The sequence below is a fragment of the Anarhichas minor genome, unplaced genomic scaffold, assembly GCF_050575085.1.
Source record: "Anarhichas minor isolate MPS153535 unplaced genomic scaffold, ASM5057508v1 ptg000012l, whole genome shotgun sequence".
NCBI classification, from domain to species: Eukaryota; Metazoa; Chordata; class Actinopteri; order Perciformes; family Anarhichadidae; genus Anarhichas; species Anarhichas minor.
Genome location: NW_027466458.1, coordinates 3,915,906 through 3,942,638, shown reverse-complemented (window position 1 = coordinate 3,942,638; position 26,733 = coordinate 3,915,906). Strand labels below are relative to the sequence as shown.

At 41.9% G+C, this 26,733-nt stretch overlaps 1 protein-coding gene across 1 annotated transcript in view; it reads left to right on the top strand.

The window, feature by feature from the left end:
- LOC142948344 (E3 ubiquitin-protein ligase SMURF2-like) overlaps positions 1 to 26,733 on the top strand; it is a 50,350-nt gene that overhangs the window by 719 nt on the left and 22,898 nt on the right. Inside the window, exons 2-4 of the mRNA XM_076090320.1 lie at positions 18,338 to 18,376; positions 20,548 to 20,656; positions 25,458 to 25,591. Of these exons, the coding sequence (XP_075946435.1) occupies positions 18,338 to 18,376; positions 20,548 to 20,656; positions 25,458 to 25,591 (282 nt within the window). The remainder of the gene's footprint in view (positions 1 to 18,337; positions 18,377 to 20,547; positions 20,657 to 25,457; positions 25,592 to 26,733) is intronic.

Here is a 26,733-nt window from a genome sequence, read left to right as displayed (position 1 = left end):
GTTTCTCTCAAAAGTTAGCTTAGATGAAATAAGCTAAATATCAGTAAGTCTGTGATAAAGTCAATCTATCCCTGTAGTCTATCCGTGTGTTGCTTCATACTCTGGCTTCAGTGACAAATTACAATGTTTAAAAAAAAAAAAAGCCGACATCTTATCTCTCATCCCATTCCCAATAGCGTGTATGTATTTAGACAACGTGCTCCTTAAAAGGGAATAGCGTAATACCATATAAGAGAGATACTGCTATACTGTACTATGTGGTACACACATTATTTGCAGTATATGCATTTTGTAACGAGACACATGCTGAAGCTGTGGGAAGCTGTGATCTTACAGGAGCGAGGTGGCATTTTGTGTTTAAACTTGCATGAATAGATTGAAGCAGCAGCTCAGAAACCTACCCCGCTTGCCTGCCCAGGGTCTCTTTTTTTTTTTTTTTCCTCCCTCCATATGGGGAATGGTTTTAAATGGGCTGCAGTGGTCTTCAGACGGAATCCCAGGAATGTGAAACCTCAGAGAGGAAATGTGAGTCTTTCCCGATTATAGACACATCCTCTGTCTGTCCTTTGCAAAAGAGAAAGGGAAAGTGTGTGTGTGTGTGTGTGTGTGTGTGTGTGTGTGTGTGTGTGTGTGGTGGGGGGGGAGAGAGAGAGACATATTCGGGTTCATATGGCTGTGAATGACCAACTGCTGCTCACACAGTGATGATCAGGGATGCTAAGTCTACGTTTAGACTTTTGCATTCATTTTAACTGTTCATATATGTTTAGTTGTGGCCACACTTGAGATATATCTATCTATCTATCTATCTATCTATCTATCTATCTATATATCTATATATCTATCTCTATCACCGAACATTGCATTCCAGCTGAAGCCCAATTTACTCCGTCTGCTCTGCGGTCTCTTTTATAGTTTGCATTTTTTTTTTTTTTTGTCAGAGAGAATTAGAATTCGCTAAACCAAAAGCTTGGATCTAAGGAAGTTAAGAGATTTAACTATTGTTGTGCTTCATAATTGTGTTTGTTGGGGTTTGTGCTTGTGGAACAGTTTATTTGAAGAGCAAGAGGTGTTATAGTCAGCAAGCCCGCAGCATTAAGAATAAAAACAATGCACAGACAGATAGATATGATATACATGTTTTATTTTAAATCGAATTCAATAAAAAAAAGGTGGACTTTTATTTTTTTACAAAAATAAAATACTGAATTATTGGTACTACTGAAGCTCAGCGCCAGTCCTTTTTTTTTTTTTTTTTTTTTTTTTTTATCTTGCTGTGTTTTTCACTATGATTTGAAATATCTCCTCCACTAAAGTGAAGCCTTTCCTAGATATGAGTCAGCTGAATTTAAAGTGTGCCGCTGTTTTAGTTTGCCACCCTCAGTGGGATCCCCTCTCGTCAAGGCAGTGGATTAGAACTTGCGTAGGGTGGTCTCACACGCGCACGGCAGGATTCTGAACGAATTTATCCCCAGTTTAGTCATGCCACCCTCTAACTTCTCACAAAGGCCTTTTTTTTTGGAGCTCCTCCTTGTGTCTGGAACATTTATCTGAGACAGCTGCTCTTTAATGCTTAAATTAATAAAAAAAACATCCGAGCTTGAGTCTGCTTGTAGGCGGTGTGTCGTCGTGTCCCCACAGAGCTTGCTGCCAAGCTAGTAAAAGCAAGCAATGTTGAATTTTGAGAGCTGTTATTCCTAACACTGCAGGGAACTGACCATTGGTCCATGGACCATAGTTCCCCCTCTGTCTCCTGTGCAGTGAGAGTTGGTGTATGATTTACTGAATTCAAGCAGAAACGGGGTGTTTTCTCTTGCTTGCCTTCACTGGATGGAATCTGGAGTTTCTCAAAGTGAATGACATGAGGCGTACAAGGGGACGAATCCATCTCTCACCCCGTTTCAAATATGGCCTCTTGGCTGCACAAGCCTCCAGTTGGCGAGCAGCGAACGACTGGAAGATTCATCTCAGAATTCTTCCTGTTGAGTGCGGGACACACAGGAAAGCAAGGAAGCCCACATTTACATTTCTCATCTTCTCTCATGCTGTGTGTGTGTATTTCTCCCTTATTTTAACATTTTGGGAAGCTGGTCACGAGGCCAGTAAGCTGGTGATCAGGATACAGATCGAGCCTCCGTCCCCGGCCCAGGGTTGGGGCAGAGTGCATTTCAGGGAAGTTATCAGGGACCAGGTACAGTTATCTGTGTCAGCGTAATGTTGTGCGTTCCCAAAACAGAAGACAAACACACAATTTCACGCGCACATGCACACAGATACTCGTGTACACGGCTGATGTACTGTCAGCATGCGATGTTGAGCTAAATTCGGCCTGTCGGCTTCCTAGAATATAAGGATTGAATGATGCATATAGAGTGGACCACGGTGATGGTGAGAGTTTCCCCACACGGAGTTTAGGAACAATTGTTCACTATGGATAAACTTTGTTCACATTAAATTTTAAAAAATGTATGATGAGAGAAAATCTCAATTGATCAAGTAAAACAGCCTGACCTGAGAGGAAATGCAATACAATTATTATGTTATACATATTCCTTTGTATTTAAAATCGGTCTCACTGCTCGTCTCTGACTCACTTCTTCATCCTCCCCTCGAATGGATTAAGTTGGTCATATTATTTCTGCTTGCCAGCCTTGCTGGCCTCCCTGTATGATTTTAATGAAAGCTATATCGTCACATATAATCAACACTTTGTGACCTGCTGGTAGTGACGGGACTTGGACTATGCGTGTGCTGCTGGTGTAATTTATTAGGGTTTTGACAGTTGAAATGTGGACCAGAGTTGGGGATTATGATTCATCCGCGCACAATGGCCGTGACTCATACTGTGAGGTGTTGCTCTCTTGTTTTATGTGTCCCTGGCACCAGCTTAATTTAGGAACAAGCAATGCCCCGAGTCCGGCAGAAAGTTCAGTTAGACCCAACTATGAGGCAATTAATAGGCACTGCTCAGAATTCCTTATTCCTGCAGAAATAGCCTCTAAAATACTGAGCTTTTCCTCAGGTTTATCCAGCCTACTGCTATTCGCCATACATTGAGAAATATGGAGGGAAAATCATTGCACTAAAGTATGACATGTTCAAGCCGACATGCTAATTTCCATACTACTTACCTCTGGCTTTTGCTCTTTCTAGAAACAGACACTTCCTCTTTAACTTGACTCCTTGTTGATTTCTGAACAAGCAGTGTAGCACAATGTGTTACTGCTCGTCTTTAGACATGTGTGAGGGAATAGATGTTTTCAACTTGGAGAGTGTGCGTGTTTATGCTATTCAGCTCAAACATTTTACATTTGATCAGCCAAGGCAAGAGGGCTGCCCAAATGGGGCTGCTGCTGTCGGCCCTTCTGTTGTCATCCCTCCTTCCATCAGCTCATCTCATGTTCATACTCTTCTCATTTATCATGGGCGCCGGTAGTATGGGGTAGGAAGTGGGAAAGGGGCCATTGGCCAACTCACTTTATGCCCCTGGTCCGATTTGGCGTTATTTCTGGTTTGATCCCATCACGAGATGGTCTCTAATTTTTAGAGATGCACCGATTGCACTTTTCTTTCATGCAAAATTGAAATTCAATTGTATTTTCATATACAAAACATTGGCTATTAAATACCTTTTTATCTCCAAAACTGCACCAAGTTAGAGTACCTTTACTGTCACTCAAACAAATGACAGTACTCCAGGTTACTGGACAAATAAAACCCAACTGAACATGATTTGCAATATATACTACATGGTATTGTTTTCAGTGTGTCATCATGCCAACATGTGGTCCTAATGTGGACACCTACAGTAACTAACACAGAAGTGGTTAAGAGTACTTTACCAGCTGTCTGTCTGTCTGTGGACAGATTTTGTCACAGCGATCGCATCCCAGCGGCTCTTTATGGTCGGGTCTACTGGACTGTTGGTAATGAATGGGAAACGGTGCACTAATATGGGAAAATGAAAACTGTGGGTGTTATGCTTTTGAATCAAGCAGCAAAAACGTTGCCTTAATTTGCTGACATCACACGTGACTATAAGCATGCGCACATGGGCGATGATGCTGACACAATATATTGTGCAGCCCTAGTGCACAAGGAAGAAGATATGAAGATCGCAATAGGCTCCATTTAAATGTTAAAAACACCGAGGGATGGTAGTCTGTGCTTAAATCCGTTGTCCTGGGCATCTAAACTGGTCTTAGTTTTTGGGATGCATGCCTCTGTGTAAACATGCATGAGAAATAAGGCTAGTTAATGACCGTTTCATTTACATGGAATGACTCCGTTGAGTCGTCTGACTGTGAATGCTATGTTATCCTCCAGTGTAAATATTGGGTGTTATAGAATATGCTTTTGTATCTGTGTGTGTCTGAATGGCTGCTTGTTCCTGCCTCCAGCATTTGGGGTCACTGTGTTGTGGTTAGATTTTGTAGTTTAGTACAGAGCTCCGTACCAAAACTTCCTCCCGCTCTGTTTAGTCTGCATCACTAGCATATACTTCAATTGACCGCACGCACGCACACACACACTACACAGGTTCTATACACTCATTCAGTGTTCATGTGGCTCTTTTCATCATATGGAAGCATTTATATTCACTTTGTCATGCAGCTGTTGCAGCTGTATTTATGCTTTCTGTTATCAGTATATCTGAAAGGAAAATACAGGGGTTAACGGTTCTCAGATGCAGCAGACCACACAAAATGATGTTGCACATTGGGCCTACTTTGTAGTGGAAACATAAAAAAATTCTCTCTGTGAGATGGAGACGATGCTTATGTTTGTTCATGGTTAGGGCACCTTTTGTCGTGAGACTCTCTTAGCCAGCATCCGACTGTAATACTTGATTAATGCAGAGAGTAATTAAGATCACCTGTGGTTCAGCAGTGCTGATTGACCCATTACAGCTGTCTGGATACGGTGATGGTGGCACACACAAGTCAGTATCACAATGTTGAGTTAACACCAGAGTCTCAGTAAGATGACCTAAACCCACTGCCCTTTACATCTACGGTCTGATGAGTTGTTTAAGAGAAGGTTGTGTACACAACAAACACATATTTTACTCTCCTTACCCTGTTCATCTTCAAACTGCCCTATGAAACGAAGCTCTTGGTGTGCGTTTTTGTTTTGGATTTTGGCATTGCTGATACTGATTTACGGGGATGTAATTCCATAATGCGGGTTAAAAGGGAGCACAGAACTCCGCACAGTTTGTGGTCGTCTCAGTTTCTCCTTAGTGCTCATATTTCATGCAGGTGGGGGGGAACCCCCGGGTCTCTGGTGGGTTGAATTCTACCCTTTTTGTTTCATTGATACATTTAGTTTTTAGTTGACTTGTGGATTTTCCGACTAGGTTTAGCACATTTTAACACGACCACAGCGTTGCAGACATACGGGAGCGTTGCTCTGGAGATGTGTCAGCTGTGTGCAGCTGGTCAACCCTCTATTAACTCAAGATGGATGTAACTTGATATCTGATCAGCCCATAATGATTTGTTTTGAAACATTAGCAGTTTAAAAAAACAAAAACAAATTCCAGCTGGCGTAGCATTTTCAGGCAACCGTCTGTGTATCTCGACACAGCGCTGTGTTTTAGGAAGAATTTGGCATGCGAGGAGATCCTGTGACTCAGTAATGAAATCTCGCAGGGCGCTGCCAGTCTCATAACTCAGCTTTACTGTTCTCCACTCATGACCTGCATTTCACCACGCAACACACAGGGATTATTATGTATTGGTTTCTTATTTACTACATCACAACATAGCCTATGGATATGGCTTTTCTCTAGATAGCATTGTACAGTACAACTTCTTTGGACTTTGGATGTTTTCAGTCAGCACTTTTTTTTATCTGCTTTTCAAATTACTTTTGAACTTCAGCGTACTTCTGAGAAGGAAAATGGAAAGACTGAACACCTCGCTGTTGCCTAACAGCCTGTGAGTGGAAAGGTGGTGGTCTTCAATATGCAGAATACATTAAACTTTCCAATTGCTTCAGAAGGATTTTCCTGCAGAATATGGAGAAGAAATATCACCTTTTTTTCTTTTCATAGGCCAAGAGCATTATATCTCTCACAGCCTCTCAGAATTATGAAGAGAGGCAAAAACTCGAGTCGTAAAAATTTAATTTGGAACATTTAGAACAATTAATAATTAATCATTTTTCACTTTCACTTAACTGCGTCCTGCCTGGCCCTCTTCCTTTCACTGGCTGAACTCTCGACCCCACTGCAGTGTCTCGTCATGTGTCTCTGACTCTGTATCCTGTACTTTTCTCTTCAGTCTTTTGCTCTTTTCTTTCTTGAACAGGATGTCCCTCATCTCTCTGTCATTTCTCTCTCGTCCTTCCTCTCCCTCACTCACCCCCGGATCTAGTCCAGACAGCTGACAGACGACTCCGCCGGTGTGGCTCCAGTTTGGTGTATTTTTTTCTTTTCTTTATCTGTTCTCAACTTGTGACACACACACACTTCCTGTAGCGGTCTCTCACCACAGTGCAGTACTTAGTATTTGTCAGTGTTTGTTTGGGGAGTCTGTGAGAGGATTCCAGGGACCCTGAGCAAAGAGTATCATGCCGTGTTGATAGTTATACAATTTAATACCAAATCAACAGAGACCATTATACTAAATCAATAAAAATGCTCATGTATTTTGTTATTATGTGTTTTTAATATTTATGGATCAGACATCTTTGACAAATCTTGAACAACTGAAGCATGGTAATGCATTTATGTGGGCAAGAGTAAAGTACTATGTTGCCTTTAACTTCAGTAGAGGAATGAAAAGTGAAACTATAGGAAACGCCAAAATTGTTTACTAATTTAAAATAAAAACTAAATGGAATGCTATTATAATGAATGAAACTAAATAAAATGAACTTAACTAGTTTTTGCCTTTTTTGAAGGAACAAAAGGCTTTTTTTTCTTTTTTTTTTTTTTTTTATCCAAAAGAATCAGGAAGCCAGGTTAGACACACTTTCCTCCCCCTCACTGTTCTCCTGCTACTGTTTCTGCAGTCAGACTGACCACCACCGTGTGTGTGTGTCTGGTAGACCACTCAGCATGTCTACTGTACACACACACACACACACACACACACACAGGCTGACATTTACTGCCACTCAAATTGCATCCCCCTCTCCGAGTCTGTTTTCAGTGTCAGTGTGGGAGAGAGACAGTCGGAGGATGGGAGGGATGCAGTGGAGATGAGGATCAAGTTGCTAGGACGGGGCCGGTGTGCCACACCATCCGCCTCCACTCTTCACATAATCACAATAAGGGCAGGATCTCCCACCTATTTCTCAATACAGCTGTACTTAGGGGCTGATCTGTTTCATGAAAATGTGAATAAAGACCCAAACACGCCAAACCGACCAATGAAAGAACTAGCAGCGTTGCCTCACATCGCCCGTGTCTGGACAAAAACGCAAAGCAAAGGCCACGGCCAACGTCCAACTAGCATGTACGTTCTGCGCCTACGTGAGAGGAAATAACTCTCCATACCAGCTGGTGGCGGTAGTCTGTATTCATCATACAGAAAAGAGAAACCATATGACCAGACTGTTATGGGCCACTGAGCAACTTTCACAGGAATGAACGGGGAGCCGCTTCCAGCTCTGTATCCAGTTCTCTTATACATCCATGGTGTGTGCCCTCTCGACTTTAGTCGTTTGCGTGCCTTCTTCACTTCCATTTTTCTTCTCATGCACTGATTTTGCTTAAGATGAACAGCCAATCCGAGTGATTTCTGGATTATTTCAGTTCATATAAACTAAATTTGGTCACTGTCAGGTTATTGCTGTCTTGTTATAGACGTCTCTATGTGCTACACATCACCACTCTCCACCCTCAGACAACACAAAGCCATAGATTCCACCATCAAACTTCTCCTCGCGATCTGTTCCTCTGCCAACAGGATAGTGAATAGAAAAACAGCATAAATAGAGATATTGGGTACAACTGGCATTTACTGTAAGACGGAGACATGTTCTAATGACATTTCACTTCCCCAGTGGCTTGGCCATGTTGTACATATGGGCTTTCATATGCCGTCATATGCCCATGTGTACAACACAAGTGCTTTGAGTGGTCGGAAGACTAGAAAAGCGCTATGCATAATTCCATTTACCATTTACAACAGCAGACGGTGTCTATATGGCACATCTGTTTGAGACAGCAGCAGACTGCTACCAATTCAGTTTCTTTTCACTATAGTCCGATACCCAAACTTGTGTATTGGCTGATACCGAGTAGCAACCCGATACCGGTGAAGTTCAAACTAGTCACAATTCTCTCTAATATCTACTTTTTATTGCAGTGAAAACATAAAACGCTGTGTTGATATTCAAGTGTCTCGCCACTAGTGGTGTAACGGGCCATTGTCGAGGACAATGATCATGCACGCATGATAAACTTGAATATATCTATTTGTTTGAAGGAGATGTCACAGGAACATAAATATATATTGGAGATGAATTATGACCGGTTTACACTACCTCTAAGCAGCTTATGATGCATCATTAAACGCTGCTATAATCATACAACAAAGGGAACTGTATCTGCTAATACGGATCATCAATGATCGGCAATTAGTATCTGTGGCAAAAAAAGTCACGATTGGTGACTCTGATACGATCCGTACAATGAGTTTTATGATCCGTTGCACCACTAACGAGCACATCATGCTAACGGATCGCATAGCGAGTGTCAGGTGTTGTTGTTCCTATGTAGTGTAAATTAGTTGATACATTTTATGATACTGTGATATCTTAATGGTGCATCGACTTGTGTACTCGCAGATACCCGATCCAGCATTCTCTGCCGTATTGGAGGCATTTCTGATTCTGGTGTCTGTATCGGAACAACTCTACGGCATCTGTGTGTTTTGAGTCTGAAGCAGAGTCCTGAAACACGTGGACTGTGGACAACATGGATGTGTGGGTTAAAACATGGTGGAAAGGCCAAAGCTTTAAAAATAACAAAGAGGATGAGCCTATTGAAACTTGCAATGTTGGCGGTAAATGATACGGAACAATTTCACAGTTTGAGGAACTTGAACAAGCTCCAACAAATCTTGACAGTAAGTCATCTTGAACTGTCTTACAGAATACTGAACAATAGATTATTAATGGTGAACTTTCTGTTGTTGTTGGCAGGGACCAAAATACACTGATGGAGATTTATTTTGATGTATTTTTACAGTCTCGTCAAAATATGTTTATGAGCATATTAAGTGTGTGTGTGTATGCTTTTGTGGAGTCTAAAGTAGAAGCCAGTTGTTCAACACGCAGACTGTCCCCTGTTTGTCCTCAGGTTTGCACCACAGTAGCTGTGGGATGCAGAGATAACTAACATGATTTATTACCCAGTGCTTCATCTCCGCCTCTCTCCATCACCCCCTCTCCTCTCCATCGCCTCTTTATTGTTCCCGACATATTTCTCAGCCTTCTCGTTCTCTTTTTATTTGTCCCTATTCTCTCTGCCATTGCTGCAGCTCTCCTCTTTTATTGCTCTCTTTTCCTCTTCTTAGTGCTCTCTTGATCTCCACTTCCCCACCACAACTTCTGAATACCATTTTCCTCTTGGTAATCATGGTCGTCATCTGCCTCCGCCCCCGTCATCTCTCATTCCCCTAGCTTCTAAGGGCTGGTTGGGCAAACATAGACTGTTAATAAGCACTCACTGTAGTCACGCACTTAAAAAGAAAGACGGTGCCTTATCTTTGTTGTTAATTCTGATGAAGAGCCCAAAATGCTTTTACGCACTGATTCTCAGATGCTTAGATGAAGTGATTATTCAATCAGTATGACTTTGCTAGCTCGTGTTCACCATTTTTGTTCTGTATTTGTTTACTGATTAAAGTAATTGATCCAGCATGCAATAGGCCGAGCTGATAGTGACTGAAACACTCTGCTGAAACACCTCCCATGTTGCCACACCGTCAGTGTACCTAATGAGTCATATGGGAATTACTTTCCTGTGGTATGATGTTACGCCTGACGGTCTCTAAATCCAGTGTCAGCTTCCCGTATGCATATTTCATTTACTTTGTGACTCAGTCTTTAGATGAGCTTGAGTCCCTCCGGCTTATTTCCTCCAACTTAATTCTTTTATTTCTTTATCCCTCCCTCCATCCTTTTCCTCTCTGCTTCACGTCACCTTTCTTCTTTGGTTTCCTACCATCAAAACTCACCATCTGTTCGTTATGTGGCAACTTGCCTCCACCTAAAAACTTTTGTTTAGCTTATTACCTGTGTTCACCTCCTCCATCTCTGGTCATTTTTATTATAATATAGTAACGTTTATCGAATAATGTATTTAAGGCTGACAAAAGGTGTCCATAAATACATCTTGATGGACGAGATGGCTCGAGATATGAGGGCATAAAAATAACACATGGGATGGTAAATGTGATCCGACAAGATACGTACAAATGACTTTGAGGTTTTGAGACATCCAACCTTGGAGATTTCCCTGATTTAAATGTGACAAATGCTGAATAACCCATATGTACACCTATCCTATCTATATTCTGGTCTGCTTTTATCCCTCCTCTCATCTCTTTCCATCATCCCTGCTACTCCTCCCTCAGTGTTTCCACTGTTGCCAGAATGTCATCACCATCAAAGTTCCCTGGTCCAAATTAACTTCTCCCCTTTCTTTCTCTCCGTTTCTCGCCCCTCGACTGTCTGCATTCCACAGATTTGTGACACTAAATAGACACCTCTCTCCACCCTCCTCACATTCCTCCCTCCCTTCTTCTCCATTCCACCGTAGATGCCTCCAGATGAACATTTCGTCCTTAGCTTCTCACCCCTCTCGAGACCGACCCTCCTCCTCCCCTGTGTAGCGACTACGTTCCACTCCATACCCCTGACTCCAGATCGTTAGCGTCTCCTCGAGGGAGCGGAGAGGAAGGGGAGTGTCAGCTGTAGACTGCTGGCCTCTCAAATGAATGACATAATTGGCATCCTGAGCATTCACTGGGCTGGAGGAAGGCTGAGAGTGAGAGGTTGGGGAAATGTAGTAATGGCTTTCCAGAGGAAGTGCAATTTAGAATAGATCTCCATTTAGGCAACATTGCCCAGTTTTGGATACCTATAAATACTAATTCATACCACACCATCATTCATTTTTTTTTTTTTTTTGCATTGTGTACTTGCCGCTGTAGCATGAAGTTGGTCACACACGCACAGTGTACTTGTGCTTGACATTTTTCCCAACATGTAGTCTCGGTGTGTTCTAGTGAGGGAGCGAGTCCGCCAGGGAGGCGTGAGCACGGGAAAGGGAAGTGTTTTGTTTAGCTGTTGAACAATGCTGTGAATGAGACAGCATGGGGCTGGAGCGAGAGTCATAACAGGAGCAAAGGCCAAGGATGTGGGCTTTCCCTTTCAAACCTGGTTGACTGACACTAATGAGTCAGGGTACGTCAGAGGGTGCGTTATGTGATCATTTATTTTTAAGCTAAATGTAGGAGGTCTCTCGTTTTGCCCGTCCACATTTAAGATAAAGAGATATTTGAAGATTTTTATTTTTTTATATGAAAATAAATTCTCAAAGATGGAACTTTAATATGCCTCAATCATGGCCTATTTGGTCGAGGTGAGATTACTTTTGCTGCTCCAGAAATAAAGGATGTTTAGTGAAATGAGCTCAGCAGCCTGTGTCACTGCACAGAGCCCACATTAGCTGGCATCAGGTAGAGTGTGCAAAGGTAATAGGAATCAAAATCTGGCCTTGGGCCACATACACATTTCATTACTTGGTAACCTAGATTTCTGGAGAATATGGATGTTCCTTCAATGTGTGACTTTTCCCTTGTGTTATTAATCTTCCCACTTTGATGGTGTCTTGGTACAATTTTCTGTCGGTGACGCTACTGGAGGCCAGACACATTTTTATCATATCTTCATACTTGTGGATAGGCAGGCCGTCTTTAGGTCTTAGCATGCCTGTGACCTGATGTTCATGATCAACTTCAAGGCTTTATGCTCTCCATTAAAGTGGAGTTTAAAATGATCTAGTTGATGATTAAACTTGACACCATAAACTGAACTGTTAAATATGTCTCAAAGGGTCTTGAATTCCATCTGACGTTTCTTCTACTCAGCTTATTAAGTTACATTTGATTTGGCTCCACCAGGTAATATTTCCAGTTCCTGTTTCTGCCTCTTTTCACCCTGAAAGGTGTTGCCCTGAGGTGTTTTAACGGTGAGACTCAAGTCTCTTTGGGTTTCCTACACAGCCAAAGTCACACTCCAGTTAACAGCCCTCACCCACACTGTTGACCACGCTACTATTTGGTAACACTTAACGCAGCATTGAAGAGTCTCGTAATCTCATTTCAGGATCACAACTTTTGACTTGATTGTGACGCTTACTGACAAGTTAAAAAACACTTAACTTTGGTCGTTTTGCCAGAAAGGTAAAGGAACTTAATTGCACTCGGTTACATACATCTGCACAATCACATTTAACATTTCTGTTGACAAAACTAACCACTTCGTCATAACTTGTCCTTTTACAGTAGCTGCAGCATGAGAACCGAAATCCTAGAATCACCACTGCTTTCAAACGCACAGTGTTCCTCATGACAGTATCACCAACTGGATGCTAATGCAGTGCGGGTGTACTTTCCTGTCCTTTTATAGCGCTCTCAGAGAATTACTTGAACAAATGGACCACAAAATGGCTGCACTTGACTGTGGAGTTGGCAGTGTACAATCACGCAATCGTCTACTGGAGCTACTGACCGCAAACGCTTTTGGTCTCGGGCAGAGCAGCCCAGCTCTGTGGTTTGATGATGTTAACAGAGTGCAAGAGGCTGGAGGCATGCTGGTGGTCCAGTGCAAATCACACGCTGTCGTGAACTTGAATACAGCCCGTGTCCTTTTGTCTTGTCATCCCCTTTCTTCACAGACGAAAATATTATTTTCCCACGACAGATTCATACCACTCAAAATTAAGTGTCTTCAAAGATGTGCTTTGGGATTGCGTTCACAGCAGCATTTGTTCTTGTTTTAAAAATAAACTGTTTCATTTTGTGATTTGTGCTGCACAGATTATCGAGCTAAATGACCTGATCCGTCAAACTGGTGCAGCTTTCAAAGAGAGCATCCTCTTTGGAACAACCCCCCCTACCCCTCTTCCCAACAAACATAGTGAGGCGTTAAGCCTCCATTGCAAACGGAGACTCCCTTGAGAAAACAGCGGGCACCCTCACGCCTGACTGTTTAAGACCTTTCACCTTTTGACCAGAACTAATGCTAACCGTTAGCCTGACCTTTGTGTTCAGACAGACGGCAAAGCCCCCACCCCTCCAACTGCCTCTCTTTGTGGTCTGAGGCTCATTGTGCATATTTAGTAATGAATGCTAAGGGCCTTGCTTTTTGTCATACATAATATAATTATTGTGCATCATTTTGCGGTGATGTATGTATATGAAAATGTTACATCAGTGGTGCTGTATTTGTATTTATTGTAAATCCTATTGCAGAGGGATATGTAATACTATATCTTATCTTAACTTATCTTTAATTATATTTAAGTTCAAATTTTCACTGTGTTGGAGCATGGGACAGGCTGCAGGCGACCACAGAGGAGCTGCTTCTCTTCTGCACGAAATACACGCATGGCCAGTAAGGACTGAAGCAATTTTTTAAGATCAGGGTCAGATGATTTTACCGCACAGTAAACAGTGTTTGGTGAGTCAAGTAAACTCATAGTGGAACACAAGGCCTCTTGTGCCCGCACTCATCCACTGGTGGGAGGGCCCGGACACAGATGTCCTGACCGCCAGCCATTCAGGGCTGGTGTAATGGCACCATTGATTCTGTGATTATGTGAGGGGGCGTATCTCTTACTAAAAGTATTATTTATTCAATTCACAGGGAATCAGGCTAGCGCCTCGTCTCTTTGGTGCCCTGTCTGTTAACATGAGGCGACGGGGCAAGCATGATATCTACACATGTAGATTATTACATCTTTAAAAAATGTTTTAATGGTTAATCATTAGCCTCGCACTTATTTTATACGTATTCAAAAGCACTGAGACATCAATGTCTCATGGCTTAATAACGGTTTGGGCTTAAACGGTACGCTACCAGTCCTCCTGGAGATGGGACACTATGGTGGACCTCTGAAGCCTGAGGACTTATCGTCTGGGTCAATGACTGTCACTGTCTGTCTCCACCTCCCTAAGCTACCAGACAGTGGTAAAGGCATTATCGCAGCACGTTGCTTGCTGAGATGGATAGGCTTGGTTTTAGTGTGACAGTTTGATTTATGGCTTCTTTCACATTGTGGAATGGGGGTGACTCACCTACAAATGGTCCCACAACAGCAGCTGTTTCAAATCCTTTTGCTAAACAATGGACCAGCGTTGACCCTTTCTGAGCCTTTTAACTGCTCTGACAGCTTGGTTTAAGATGAGTGCAACTTTGGGTGGTCAATGACTGAATCAGCAGTGTGTAGTGGAAAAGCCAAAGTGAAATGTAAGTTGGAGCGTCTTTAGCTTCTGTGCTGTTACGTATTTCACAGTGAAACAGAATATTTGAGTACAGTTGTAAACACCCGAGTGGAGGATGAGTCATCAAACATTTGAAACCGTTTTAAAAGGAGAGGGACTGTGTATTTTACATTTTACTTTAATGTGAGCTCTTATGGGTGTTGAAATGTGTCACTTCAACACCAGAGTGTTGGTAGAGAACAGTTCGTCTGGCTTTAGTGAAGTTACAGGGATTGCTGCCATCAATATCTTTAAGCTGGTGGGAAGATCAGCTGTCTAAACTGTCTCCAGACATCGTATGGTTTAAAAACAAAAGGAGATACAATAAGAATGTTACTCTGATGAACGTCCATCCAGAAGGTGAGGAATGAATTTCAATCATTTCAGCTCACATTAGGCATCAGGGAAAGTCTTTGCATAATCTCCTCTCAAAAATATTTCTGCTTTAGTTGTGGATGCATTGCCTCTCCTCTTACTGGTAAAGTGAGGGTTTGTGGTGGGCTCCAGCTTCACCCCAGGGCTTCCTGGTCGTTTACTGATTCCTAGTTGACCTAGCTTTCCGTGTTAGGATCTGAATGAGTCTGGTCCTCTGCCAGCCCCGGGTCACCATGGCCTGCCTGCTCACGTGGCAGCCATTCAACACTGCTGGATCCCCACAGGGCGCACGGATGAGATCTGATTCCTCATTGATGCCAGGGTCCACAGTTGTAGAGTTTGCAAAAGCCCAGATAAGATTATCAACATATTTAGGCATGTTTATCTAAATCCTTGTGGGGCTCCTGTAAAATGACGTTAAACAAATCTGTGGGGCAGTATTTAGAAGAATAGAAGTTTTCTGAACATTTCTCAGTCTGCCTTTGTTTTCACAATATACTGATGTATTTTCTATAGTGACTATAGTGCTGCTGAATTACGAAAGGTTGAACAGGGAGAGCCAAGGAGCCCTTTATAGAGGCTTTCCCCAGATCACAGGGAGGGAAGGTTCACAATGCAGCTCTCTCTCTCTCTTGCATAAAGGACACTGAACTCTTAACTCACTAATGCACACACATGTCCAGATGGCTTTCCCTTTGCATCTTGCTGTTGCATACATTCTCACGGTACTCACTGTACCTTTGTCGTCTGACTTTTTTTTTAAAATGCCAGACGGCCTGTTGTCTCACTAATTGCCAATAAGTCAATTAGGTACCTTGTAGAAACCTGGAGTAAGATCAAATGATGTGTCTTCATAAGTCATGAAAACCTTGCTGGTAGTTTTATCTCTGAACTTTGGCCCCCAGTTGTCATTATTGCTCCATTGTCTAATGTATGCCCCCTTTTAACCTATTCGTCATTGTCATCATCGCCAGTGGTGAAAAGCCATTGATGATAATGAGTGAGGCTTTACCCTCTGTGGCAATCGTGGCCGAGACACTGGAGCAGTGTGCAGGTTAATCCTTTAATCTTCATTAGCATAGTTTGGTAACCAGAGAGCCAAGTCTGCATTATTGCTCAGCACACTCCGTTTAACCCACTACAGCTACTTACCAGTGTTGCCTCCTCAGCAGTCATGAGCACCCACAGCGAAACCATATGACGCTATGATAAAAATCTAAACTCAAATAATAGCTGAATGCCACACAACATGGTTCAGAACTTTTCTGGAGTAGTTTATTAGCCTCTGGGAATAAATCTGCTTTGCAAATGTTTTTATGAGGAAGGAAACTCGGTCTACAGGCTTGTTAGGATAAACACACTGCATATTTGTAACACTAAATGTGAACATAAATTTAGCTTGTTTACAAGAAAACTCCACGGGGCCTCTTTTAAACAACATTCCCAAACCAATAGACAAAGTGCAGTTTGTCACTAAACCTCTGTTGCTAATATCCTGGAATACGAGTGAACGAAACGGGCTCATACATTCATCTTAAAGGCAAGGGTTAAGGCCTAAGATGACGACCCATTTTAACTTTGGTGGCGGATTTTTGGGTTGGAATTTCTGTCCACAAATGTTCTGCCAAGATTTCAGGCCTCTGTCTCTCCTGTTTTTCTCCTGTCTGCCGTCAACACTGTCCATTTTGTCCCACAGGAGGCTTTTCTGGCGGCCTCTGATTTGGCCTGCGTCCATACTGTCGGCTTTGGCAGTGTAATTTCCCCCTGACAAGCTGATGGTTAGTGTTCATCCAGGCAGCCCAGTCAGTGCAATTTGGTTTGTGTTACGATCGTATGTTTCCCATGTTGTGATTCTGTCTGATTTGTCTTGACCTTGTCATTTTGGTCACCGTCGAGGTCTCCACTTTGAATGGGTTTAATGATAGGTTGGTTTCCCAGGCCTGTCCACATCTTTTACGGAAGTGGTGCTTGTTTCTTATTCGCGGCAGGTTCACATGCTCTAACATGATCTGTTGTGTAAGCCGTGTACACGATGTCTCCAGCACAGCACTGTTTTGGCGTAGGGATCTTAATGTAATAAATGTGTATTTCTGAGCTTGTAGCAACAACTGAAAAGGTCAAAAACGTCAAACTGCATAAGAGTTCTGTCCTTCAAGCTACATCTAATATTCATAGCTCATGTATATTCATTTCTTAATGAGGCATAGTTGGCTGCTGTAAAAAAAAATAGCACCACAGCGTTCACTACAAGTTTTACATTGAGTTGTAGATGTTGGACAATATTCCCTTTGGAAGCCTTATCTTTCTGGTTTTCAGAAATACTAGATACCACCTGAGGCTGGCTAGAACAGAATTTATTTGTGTGGTATTTATGGCTTGTTTCTTCATTAGACGGTGGTAGAGGGGAAGAGGCAGAAAATAATGCTAAGATAAAGAAGATGACAAGCGGCAAAGGATGTGATGTGTATTTGAACTTCCTATTTTCAGGCAGATGTCCTTTTTATATCCCACTGAGTTGCCTGGGCACTGCAGAATATCTAATCTGTCTTTTGATTAACTTGTAATGTAAATCTTGTAGTTACTAAGGCCATGATACGGTTGGAAAAGGGAGTGTTCACGTGTACCTGCATTCATAATGACGTGGAAGTGCCTGCCCATTACCATGAATATACAGTTTTATAAACCTCTTTGTTCTTTTGTTTTGAGTTCAGCGATCAAGATGTTGGTCAGTCACATCTCTCATGCTCACCGTTTTTATCTTCATCGTGTTGGTTTTCTCTGCTACTGCTATTAGTTGTTGCTGCTTGGCCAGGGCCTACTTTGTCTCGCTTTTATAATTGTCACAGGATTGTCTAGCCAGCTCCAAACAAAGCATTGGCCTGCTTCAGTTCAAACAGGCCCTCTTAACACACAAGGAAGGAGACATTTAGGACGAAAGATTTAAAAAAAGACAACAGCAGACACAACAGACTCGCAGACTCTCTTACTTTGTCGGCCTCTGTTGAAAACTATTGCATGTTGTCTGTGATGCAAATCCCCCAAGGACTTGCTTCATACAGGAAAAAGTGCTTCTCTACTCAATATTTTACAAGGAGGAACTCTGAAGACTGATCTCCTTGTCTGTGATGGGACGATGAAGATGGACAAACCTATATGTTTTCAAAAAGACAGCAGTAATGATTACTCAAAGGAAACTGTCAAGTGTTTACAAATGTGCTTTAAAAATCAGTAACTTCACTTGCAGAGTAAAAGATGTACTCTATAATATCTTAGAATAGATATTCAGTAGAAAGATTACATGCCATTGAAAGCTGACTATGTTTGTATGATGACAGCCAAGGTTCTTGTGAAAACCATCTTTGGCCTGTTTTTTATTTTTATTTTTTTTTTTAATCTATTTTACATCAAATTTTTAACCTGACACTAACATCTCTGTATTTCTTCTTTTCCAGTCCTGTGTGCAAAGAACCTGGCAAAAAAAGACTTCTTCCGTAAGTAGATCCTATTTTTACATGTTGCTATTCTCGTCCCATTCCCCCCCCTTGTGCATTAAAATGGGCTTTGTCAGCAGTGGCAGCTTGCTGGCTTTTGAAGCCGTGCTGTAAATGAAGTACCTCAGGAGCTGTCTGTCTGTTTCACGCACCAGGAGGCTTGGCACGCACAGGGACCCACCGCTAACCAAACTTCTAGCAATACGCATCAGGTCCACTGAAACGGAGGCATTAGACTTGACTTAAAAAACGGCTTTTTAAACTGGACAGAAAGAACATCTTAATGGTGATTAACTGAGAATAAAACACAAACTTCACTGTGTAGTTTAGAAGACATTTCATCCCCTGATTTTGCATTTTGTCATAAGAACATCACATGTCAAATCCTGCTCATTTTGTAATGGAAGAAAATAAGGAGACCTAAATATGTTCAGTGTGGTACAGGTAGGCCCTGCCTTGCCTTGTCTGGCTTTCTATTAGAAAACAAGCCAATGTGAATATAGAGAGACTAAAGAGTCTGACACCATTCTAGTGAGATTGGACTATAAAACACAAGTGCAAACAAACATGCAAAGATTGAAATACTGATATTTGGAGGTCATAGTAGGAGGAATAGGTACATCGTTTTCTTATTGGCTTCTAATTTACTATTGGTTAACGTTTAGCTGCAGGCCGTTTCTTCAACCTCTGTTTAGGCGATCAGGACAGAAGGCCGTCCTCAGTCGCTGGCATTAATGCAAGAGGAGACCTATCATTTAGTTCTACTGACGAGACGTTTCCCACAAAAGAATACCTCTGAGCAACCCACATCTTTTAAATGGATTGACAGTTGTGGCCAGGGTGAAAGTGCTTAATTGCATGGTGAGGTATTAAGCTAGTGGTTTGGTTCTCCATTAACCTGGAGGTCATGAATACACACAATAGCAAGTTCATTTACCTTCACAGAGACGGAAGTCCCACAAAAGCATAAGGGTGACTGAACAGGTTTGACTTGTGTGAAGTATCGGTGCCCAAAGGTAAAAACTCACATTTAAAGTAGGCATGCACAGCCACACAGAGAACACCAGATGAACACGGCAAATAAGATACTATTAATAGATTATACGTGTAGAGTAGAGTAAAGCTTCAATGTCCCAGAAGGGTGATTTGGCTCACAGACAGCAGTCAATGATAGTAAATTCAAAAAGAATACAACTATGAATAAAAATGGCAATCAATACAACACACACATACTGACACATTGTATTGAATGATACTGATGAGACTGCGTCGGTGCCTAAATCTGCCCGGGATACTACTCCCTCCGACCACACTATGATGTCCTTGCACTCCGAACTTAATGAGCAGTGTTATGATCAGAGGAGCTTTGCAATAACATTTGTAGGCTCCCCTGATGGTCCCATAACAAAGGTCCAGCACAATCCCATGTCTTGTAGGGGAGGTAACTTGACTAAGAGACTAAGGGACTTATCCACAGAGCAGCAATGAAAAGCCCCCATAATAAAGATAGGTGCATCTGGGGATATGCTCTGCGAGCTGCTGCTGCACTTTTACGATGACTGATGTGGCATTGACCACGTTTGCTTTAGGGTGGATACAAACAACCATGATACATAATTTAGGAAATTCTCTTGGCAGGTAAAAAGGGTGCGGAGACGCAGCTAAAAACTCAATATTGGGGAAATTCTTTGAGGCCGGTCGTACTCCTCCAGGACAACCATTGCTGTAAAAAAAAAAAGGCTATCGGAAGAAGAAAAATCTAGCAACCTTCATGATAGTAAGACGTCAGTGGATCAGATAACGGCACAAACAAATTCCCGTCTCCGGGCTGGGAGACTTAAAAAAAAAAAAAAAAAAAAAGCAAAATAGTTGCAGTCACCACAGGTGCATTGACCCGACTACAACTGCTCTACATTTGTTCTACATGTCACTTACCTCTGCTGAGTAGATGGTTCAGATTTAGGATTTTTTTTTATGAGCAGTATTTGCTTGCCTGGTCTCTCTGAAATGTGATAATTGTACTACTGAATAACTGAATTGTGAGACATAAATCAGTCGAAATGGGCGGGGTTGAACTTGTCCCATTGTCACACACACGTACGTGAGGGTTTAAAGGGTTTGTACAGTTGCTTAACGAAACCTTTTTTGCTTGCCTCTGTCTGCTTTTACAGGGTTGCCAGATCCTTTTGCCAAAGTGGTGGTGGATGGCTCAGGACAATGCCACTCTACAGATACTGTGAGAAATACGCTGGACCCCAAGTGGAATCAACATTATGATCTGTAAGTGAACAGAACTGTTTTGATGCCTCATTTAGAAACGAATGCAGCGAGTGTTTGTGAATGAGGTCACACACACCACCTGAAATTTGAAACCGTACAGGAAGCATTGTTATCACAGAAACACGCCGTACTGGTTTTGCTCTGTAGTATGTCTCCATGTGGAACTGCTATGACAAGTGTTTCAGGAATGCCGATTGAGTCGTCTCTTCACTGTGCGCAGAGACATCCATCTTAAAAGCTTTTGAGCTATTTCATGCGTGAACAATACATCATGCAGAGTGAGATTTTAGACATTCCATACCTCTGGTCTCACTCTGACGAATGTCGAATGCACATGAGATTCCTTGGGAGGAAAACACAACACATACTGATATGAATTCTTTCTTTCTCAGGTAACGGATTCATGCTATTTTGGGTATTAGAGGATGGCGTTTGATAAATAGTTCTGCACTCTGGAACAATATCCGCTGTAATTTGGAGTTTGTGTGATTCATATTTATCTGGTTTGCTCACTTTTCTGAGCCGAATGTGTCTTCACATAGGCCAACACACACACTTGGAGTGCGGCTTTATTTTTGTAATCTCATATAGTTTAACGTGTAAATTAATATTATTAGTATTTCAAACTAAATCTATGAATAATGCCATGGCAAAAACCAGAAGGGATGCAGGAGGGAAACACGTTTGTTGTTAGATGGTTACTGCTGAGAAAAGTTACAACAGTAACGGTAACATCCCTGTACTGAGGTCTGTGTCGACAGACGGTTACAAGGAGTGATTACCAACAAAGGACCCGCTGGCAACCACGGTTGTGTAGTCGTGAGAGACGGAGGGAAACTGTTAGAAAAGGGAATTTAGGAAAAAATGAAGCCTGAAAGAAATAGCTGAAAATAATAGTTAAATTTGATCGTTTAGGAAAAAGGCAGCAAAAATGATGTTATAATTACGGTCGCCATGATATGTTCATTAATCGATTCGTCGATTGGCAGATGAAGATTTTTGATTTTTTTCAAGCGAAAATGGCAATCAATTTTCTGACAATTTATAGACCAGGCAATTTAATGAATATATTATTCAATAAAACAATGTGTAGGTTAATCAATAACCAAAATAATTGTTTGTTGCTGCCCTAATTATAATCAAATCCAGTTGTGTAAGAAGAACATATATTTCTGAATTATTTAACTGTCCATACATATGTGACTGTACATTTCACTATAACAACTGAGGCATCTTGCCTTTCTGGGCGCTCACACACACTCACACCTGTTTCACAATGCTGCCTGTGCACTGTCAACATTAACCTCAGATCCCCTCTTTTACATAATTCTCTCCCTCCTTCTCGATCCCCACCCTCTCGGAGGACTTTGTTTCCCTCCAGCGACCCCTGGCCTCTTCCTCTGGTTCAGGAAATGGCTAACATGCCACAGAAAGCAGATGGGAGTGTGGGATTGGCCCATTGCCAACTCACCACCACACCCCCCCCCCCCATCCATCTCCAGCCTTCAGCTTTAGGAGGTGGGGTCTTCTTGTCACATGACATTGATACTACCATACGCCTTGGTTCTCTACATTACATATCATACATACCCTGTAAAAAAAGTTATCTCTTTATACATTTAGTATGTGTTGAAAGTTCATGAACTTGCAGTAATATGTAGGTCTGGTTTTGGCAAGTTGCCTCCTCATGCTTGGCATCTGTTTCCAGCCTTCTTTTTTTTTCCCACAGTAGAATGCTCAAAGAGAGCAAGTTGTTTGCTCTGGGCTTGGAAACAGGCCTGGTTTTGGTTGTATATTCAGTATGCTTTTTGTCACTCGCCATCTTGGACTGAAAGCAAAGGTTCAACCACCTTCAAGAAGCTCTACTGCCAGACATACCTACATTGCAGCCAGAAATTATTGTACTTTCTTTAGTGAGGTTATTGCTTAAATGTTCACAATTTTCTGTTATGAGAGACTGTGGAAGCATATGTCCAAAAGTGGAAGAAGTGAAATGGGGCGGTCGGTTCAATGTAACAGCACGGAACAAGGGAATAGAGGAAGAATGCTTTGGCATTAACTCAATTTACATCAATCAGATCAAGATACTTGATATGGACGAGCCAGAGCTGTAGAATCTCCACTCTGATTTATTTTTGTCTTTAAAGATGTTAACAACTGAAGGCTGTCCAACATTAATATGAAATATATCCAACCTGGAAAGAAATCTCATTGGTGATATCCCAATGTAATGTACGTTCCTTGGCAAGACAAAGTGTGGGAAGCTGTTCGGCTCTGGAGTTAGTATGTCCTGGAAAGCTAATCTGGATTTGCCCCAAGAATGTTTCCCCTCCTCTGCTGTTGTCTGTAGGATTAGTAGTGCTAATCCTTCCTTTTGTTTTTGCCGCAACTACCTTTATGAAGTGCGTGAGTGAGAGAGATACAGAGAGATTGTTTTTAATTGTGTTGTCTGTGTGCTTGACCAAACAGCAGAGAATCGTATGAGAGTTTCTTGTTCTTGTTTTTAAAGTAGAGTTAGTGGTGGGACTGGAATACTTTAACACCATGAACAGCAAAAGGAGCGTGTCAAGAACACGAGGGGAACCCTGCACATACTGTTCTGTTTGAGTCCTGAGCAGTATTCACAAGGGGAAGAAAAATATGAATCTGTCATTATTAATTCATTTATAATGCATCTTATGTCATAATATTATCTGGAAATAGATTACTTTAATGGCTATTGTTATATTTGACATAATATTCAGAGGTATATTCATCTTATGGGGGCATATTTCTTTTTACTTGGAAATATGTTTATTATTTTGAGCATGCTGCTATAATATTTCATGTATAATATTATGTCTTGCGCAAAAACATTAGGAACTTTATAAATTACTTTTTCCAAAACCAAGCCCAGAAATGTTTTGACACAGCCCATAAGGGATGTTGACCAGTTTCAGATGGTGGTCACACAGTGAGAACTGGTCCCTGCAGCTCTGGACAGATTTTCTGTTCAGAAATATGGTCCAGTTTGTCCTTTTCTGGATAAAGTTCGCACACCAAGTATACTGTGGCTTTCAGAGCAACACCAACCACCTATAGAAGACAGGGAGTCACAGTCAGTCCAGTCTCTAGTCATGTGTGTAAATACTGTACTTATTAATCAGTGCTGACTGTTAAACCCACTCCGATCTGTATTAATCTGCTGTTGATAGCAGTGTTGCAATAATTTCCTCAGTACCTGCAATGTTATGTCAGCATAAGGTATCCCAACACAGTTTTTGGCACAGTCATTATTAGTGAGGAAATGACATGTTTCACCTGTTCTCTTTTCTTCAGACACTCGGTCATTGTCTCGTCGGCTATTTCAGTTCTCTTTTTTTGCTCCGAGATGCTTTGCACACCACACCTTTGCATCACATTGACCTGTTAATGTCACAACTGCAGTGTGTGTGAAGGGAAGAGCATGAGATTAAGCCTACAACATTATAATGTGCTCAGAAAGAGCATTTGAGTTCCACCACAGCATGCAAAATGCAGGGAACCAAATTGAAACATAACAATGCTTGCAGAGCTTAGTCGAAAGTGATCTCATCAGTGTGAACAACATCACTGCTTTAATTAAACACAAATTAACAAATAAATCCATTCAGCTGTTGTGTTTGTCAAATTCTCCTAATTTGTGAAATATTCTGTATAATCCCATATTATGGCGTGACAGAACCCTTCCCAAATTAGAGGGTTTGGAACCTCTCACCTCCAGTGGTTTCTAGTCTGTAAATATTCATTTCTTGGGGGAAAAAGCCTTTAACTCCTAAGACAATTGAAAGTTCAGTAGCATAAAACTGTTCTTTCACTATTTGACTTCTAATAATGTTAAATGGCTATGTACTAGCCATCTAGTAGATCATAATCTACAGGAGCATCAAAGCAAAAGCTTCTGCTAAGAGAGAAAAAGTGAACGTGCCAAGATGCTAATCTCTGCTACTGCACATCCTGATCAGATTTTAAGATAGCAACAACAGACTGAATCACTGGACACACAAAATGATCCACCACTCTCACAGGTTGTAATTTAATTTCAGTGCAACAATGAACCAAATTCCAGGATTTGGCTTACATACTAAATATATGCGTTTAGTAGGGAAACCCCACTTCTCGTTAGTGATACACAGCATAATATAGAGCTTGGCATCAGTGCTGGCTGCTAGGCTGTAATTACGTGTGTGTGTGTGTGTGTCAGTGACTGTGTGTGTGTGTGTCAGTGACTGTGTGTGTCAGTGACTGTGTGTGTCAGTGACTGTGTGTGTCAGTGACTGTGTGATTGTGCATTTGAATGTTGAACTCTGCGTGTTTACTGTGGGAGCTGTCTGGGTGTCAGACAGTGGTGGAGCACATCACGGGGACTTCCTCTGTTCTTCAACCACGACTAGACTTGGCTGAGCTTAATCTGCACAAACACTCGAGCACGTACACAAAGTACTTTAAATCAGCTGATCGGCCTCATTACACCGTCTCAAAGTCTACACCGCAAACATGGTCTGCATTGTTCTCTTGCTGTTGGGGAGAATTAGTTGGAAGAGATGCGAACTACAAGTTTTTAGTTTTTACTGGGTTTTTTTTTAGTCTGTGTATTTGTCGCAGCTCATGATTTCATTTCGTACCCTGCGGGTTGATCACCTGCTCTGCTCTCTTTTCAATGCACACACAAGTATAAGTCATGTGTTTATTGAACCATTTGGAAACTCTATTGTCAGGATTGCAAACCCCTTTTTTTGTCTTATTGAACTGTTTTCCTTCACTTCTTCTCTTCCTCTGTCAGATACATCGGAAAGGCAGACTCGATAACCATCAGTGTATGGAACCACAAAAAGATCCACAAAAAGCAGGGCGCAGGTTTCCTCGGCTGTGTCCGCCTCCTATCCAACGCCATCAACAGACTCAAAGACACTGGCTGTAAGTACTCTGTGTGGGGCTGCAGTCTGGTCTCTGCATGCTCACCATGGCCTTTACCCTGGTGCCAGTCTGGCTTGTTGGTGAAGAGTGATGGGGAGGTTCCACGGGAAATACAGAATTAATTAAATAATAACTTAAGAGTGAGCCATGTTAACATCTCCTCACACATCTATGCACACTCCTTCTGCACTCAGCACACATAGTCAGATAGACAAATGTGTGGGCAAGACATAGTGTCTCCAACAACTTACAAAAACTTCATTTCAAGGAGCCTTTCCTGTGCTTCTGTTTTGTCTGACTGCAACAGTTTGATAGCTAGCTAGCCTGCTGCTACATGTGTAGCTCTTTCAACGCTCCCATCCTCAGCTTGCAGCCTGCTGCTGCGTTTGTGCCAGCCATTCATTGCCATAAGATTTATGGGCACAATACACAAGCAACTCCTTTAGGCCACACATGTCAGAAATATTGCTTGCTGTAGACATCCGGCACCCGGGACTAATTCAACAGTCACAATTCATTTTTACAGCAATGCAACTGTCTGTCAAGAAGCAACAAGATTTTATTCTTGGAAACAAATTCCTGCTGGTATACTTATTGGCACTGTTTTGCACAAGATGCAAAAACAGGAATAAGGATGCTGTTTTGGGATAGCTGTGTGACCATAAAGTTGACTCCAGGCTAGTGTGGGTAACATACAAAGGAACAGCAATGAGTTTGCACAGACACGTTCTCAAACGGTTACGTCTGCGTTGCTTCAGACTGCGGCTCCTGTGTTGATTTTGACTCCTATTTTCTGTGTGCAGTCAACACGGCCACATGCTTGTTAGCCCTGGCTACCTCGATGGCAGCACCAGTCAGTTGATACTGACGCATATACACTTAGCTGTACTACATACTCTCAAATTAACATTCTTTCGCACATTTGTCTCCTTTTCTCAATCCATCTTCCTGACCTGTCCTAAACAAAAGATGTCGGACATGTTCCAGAGCAACCACACTTGGTTGCGTTTTCTTCCATTTTTTTAAATATCCGGCTTTTTTTTCTTATTTCCATTCTTTCATTTTACACAGTCACACCCCACAACCACTAAAGGAGTTGTCTGTCTGAATATAATTGCCATTTGTTGGATGCTTCTTTTAAT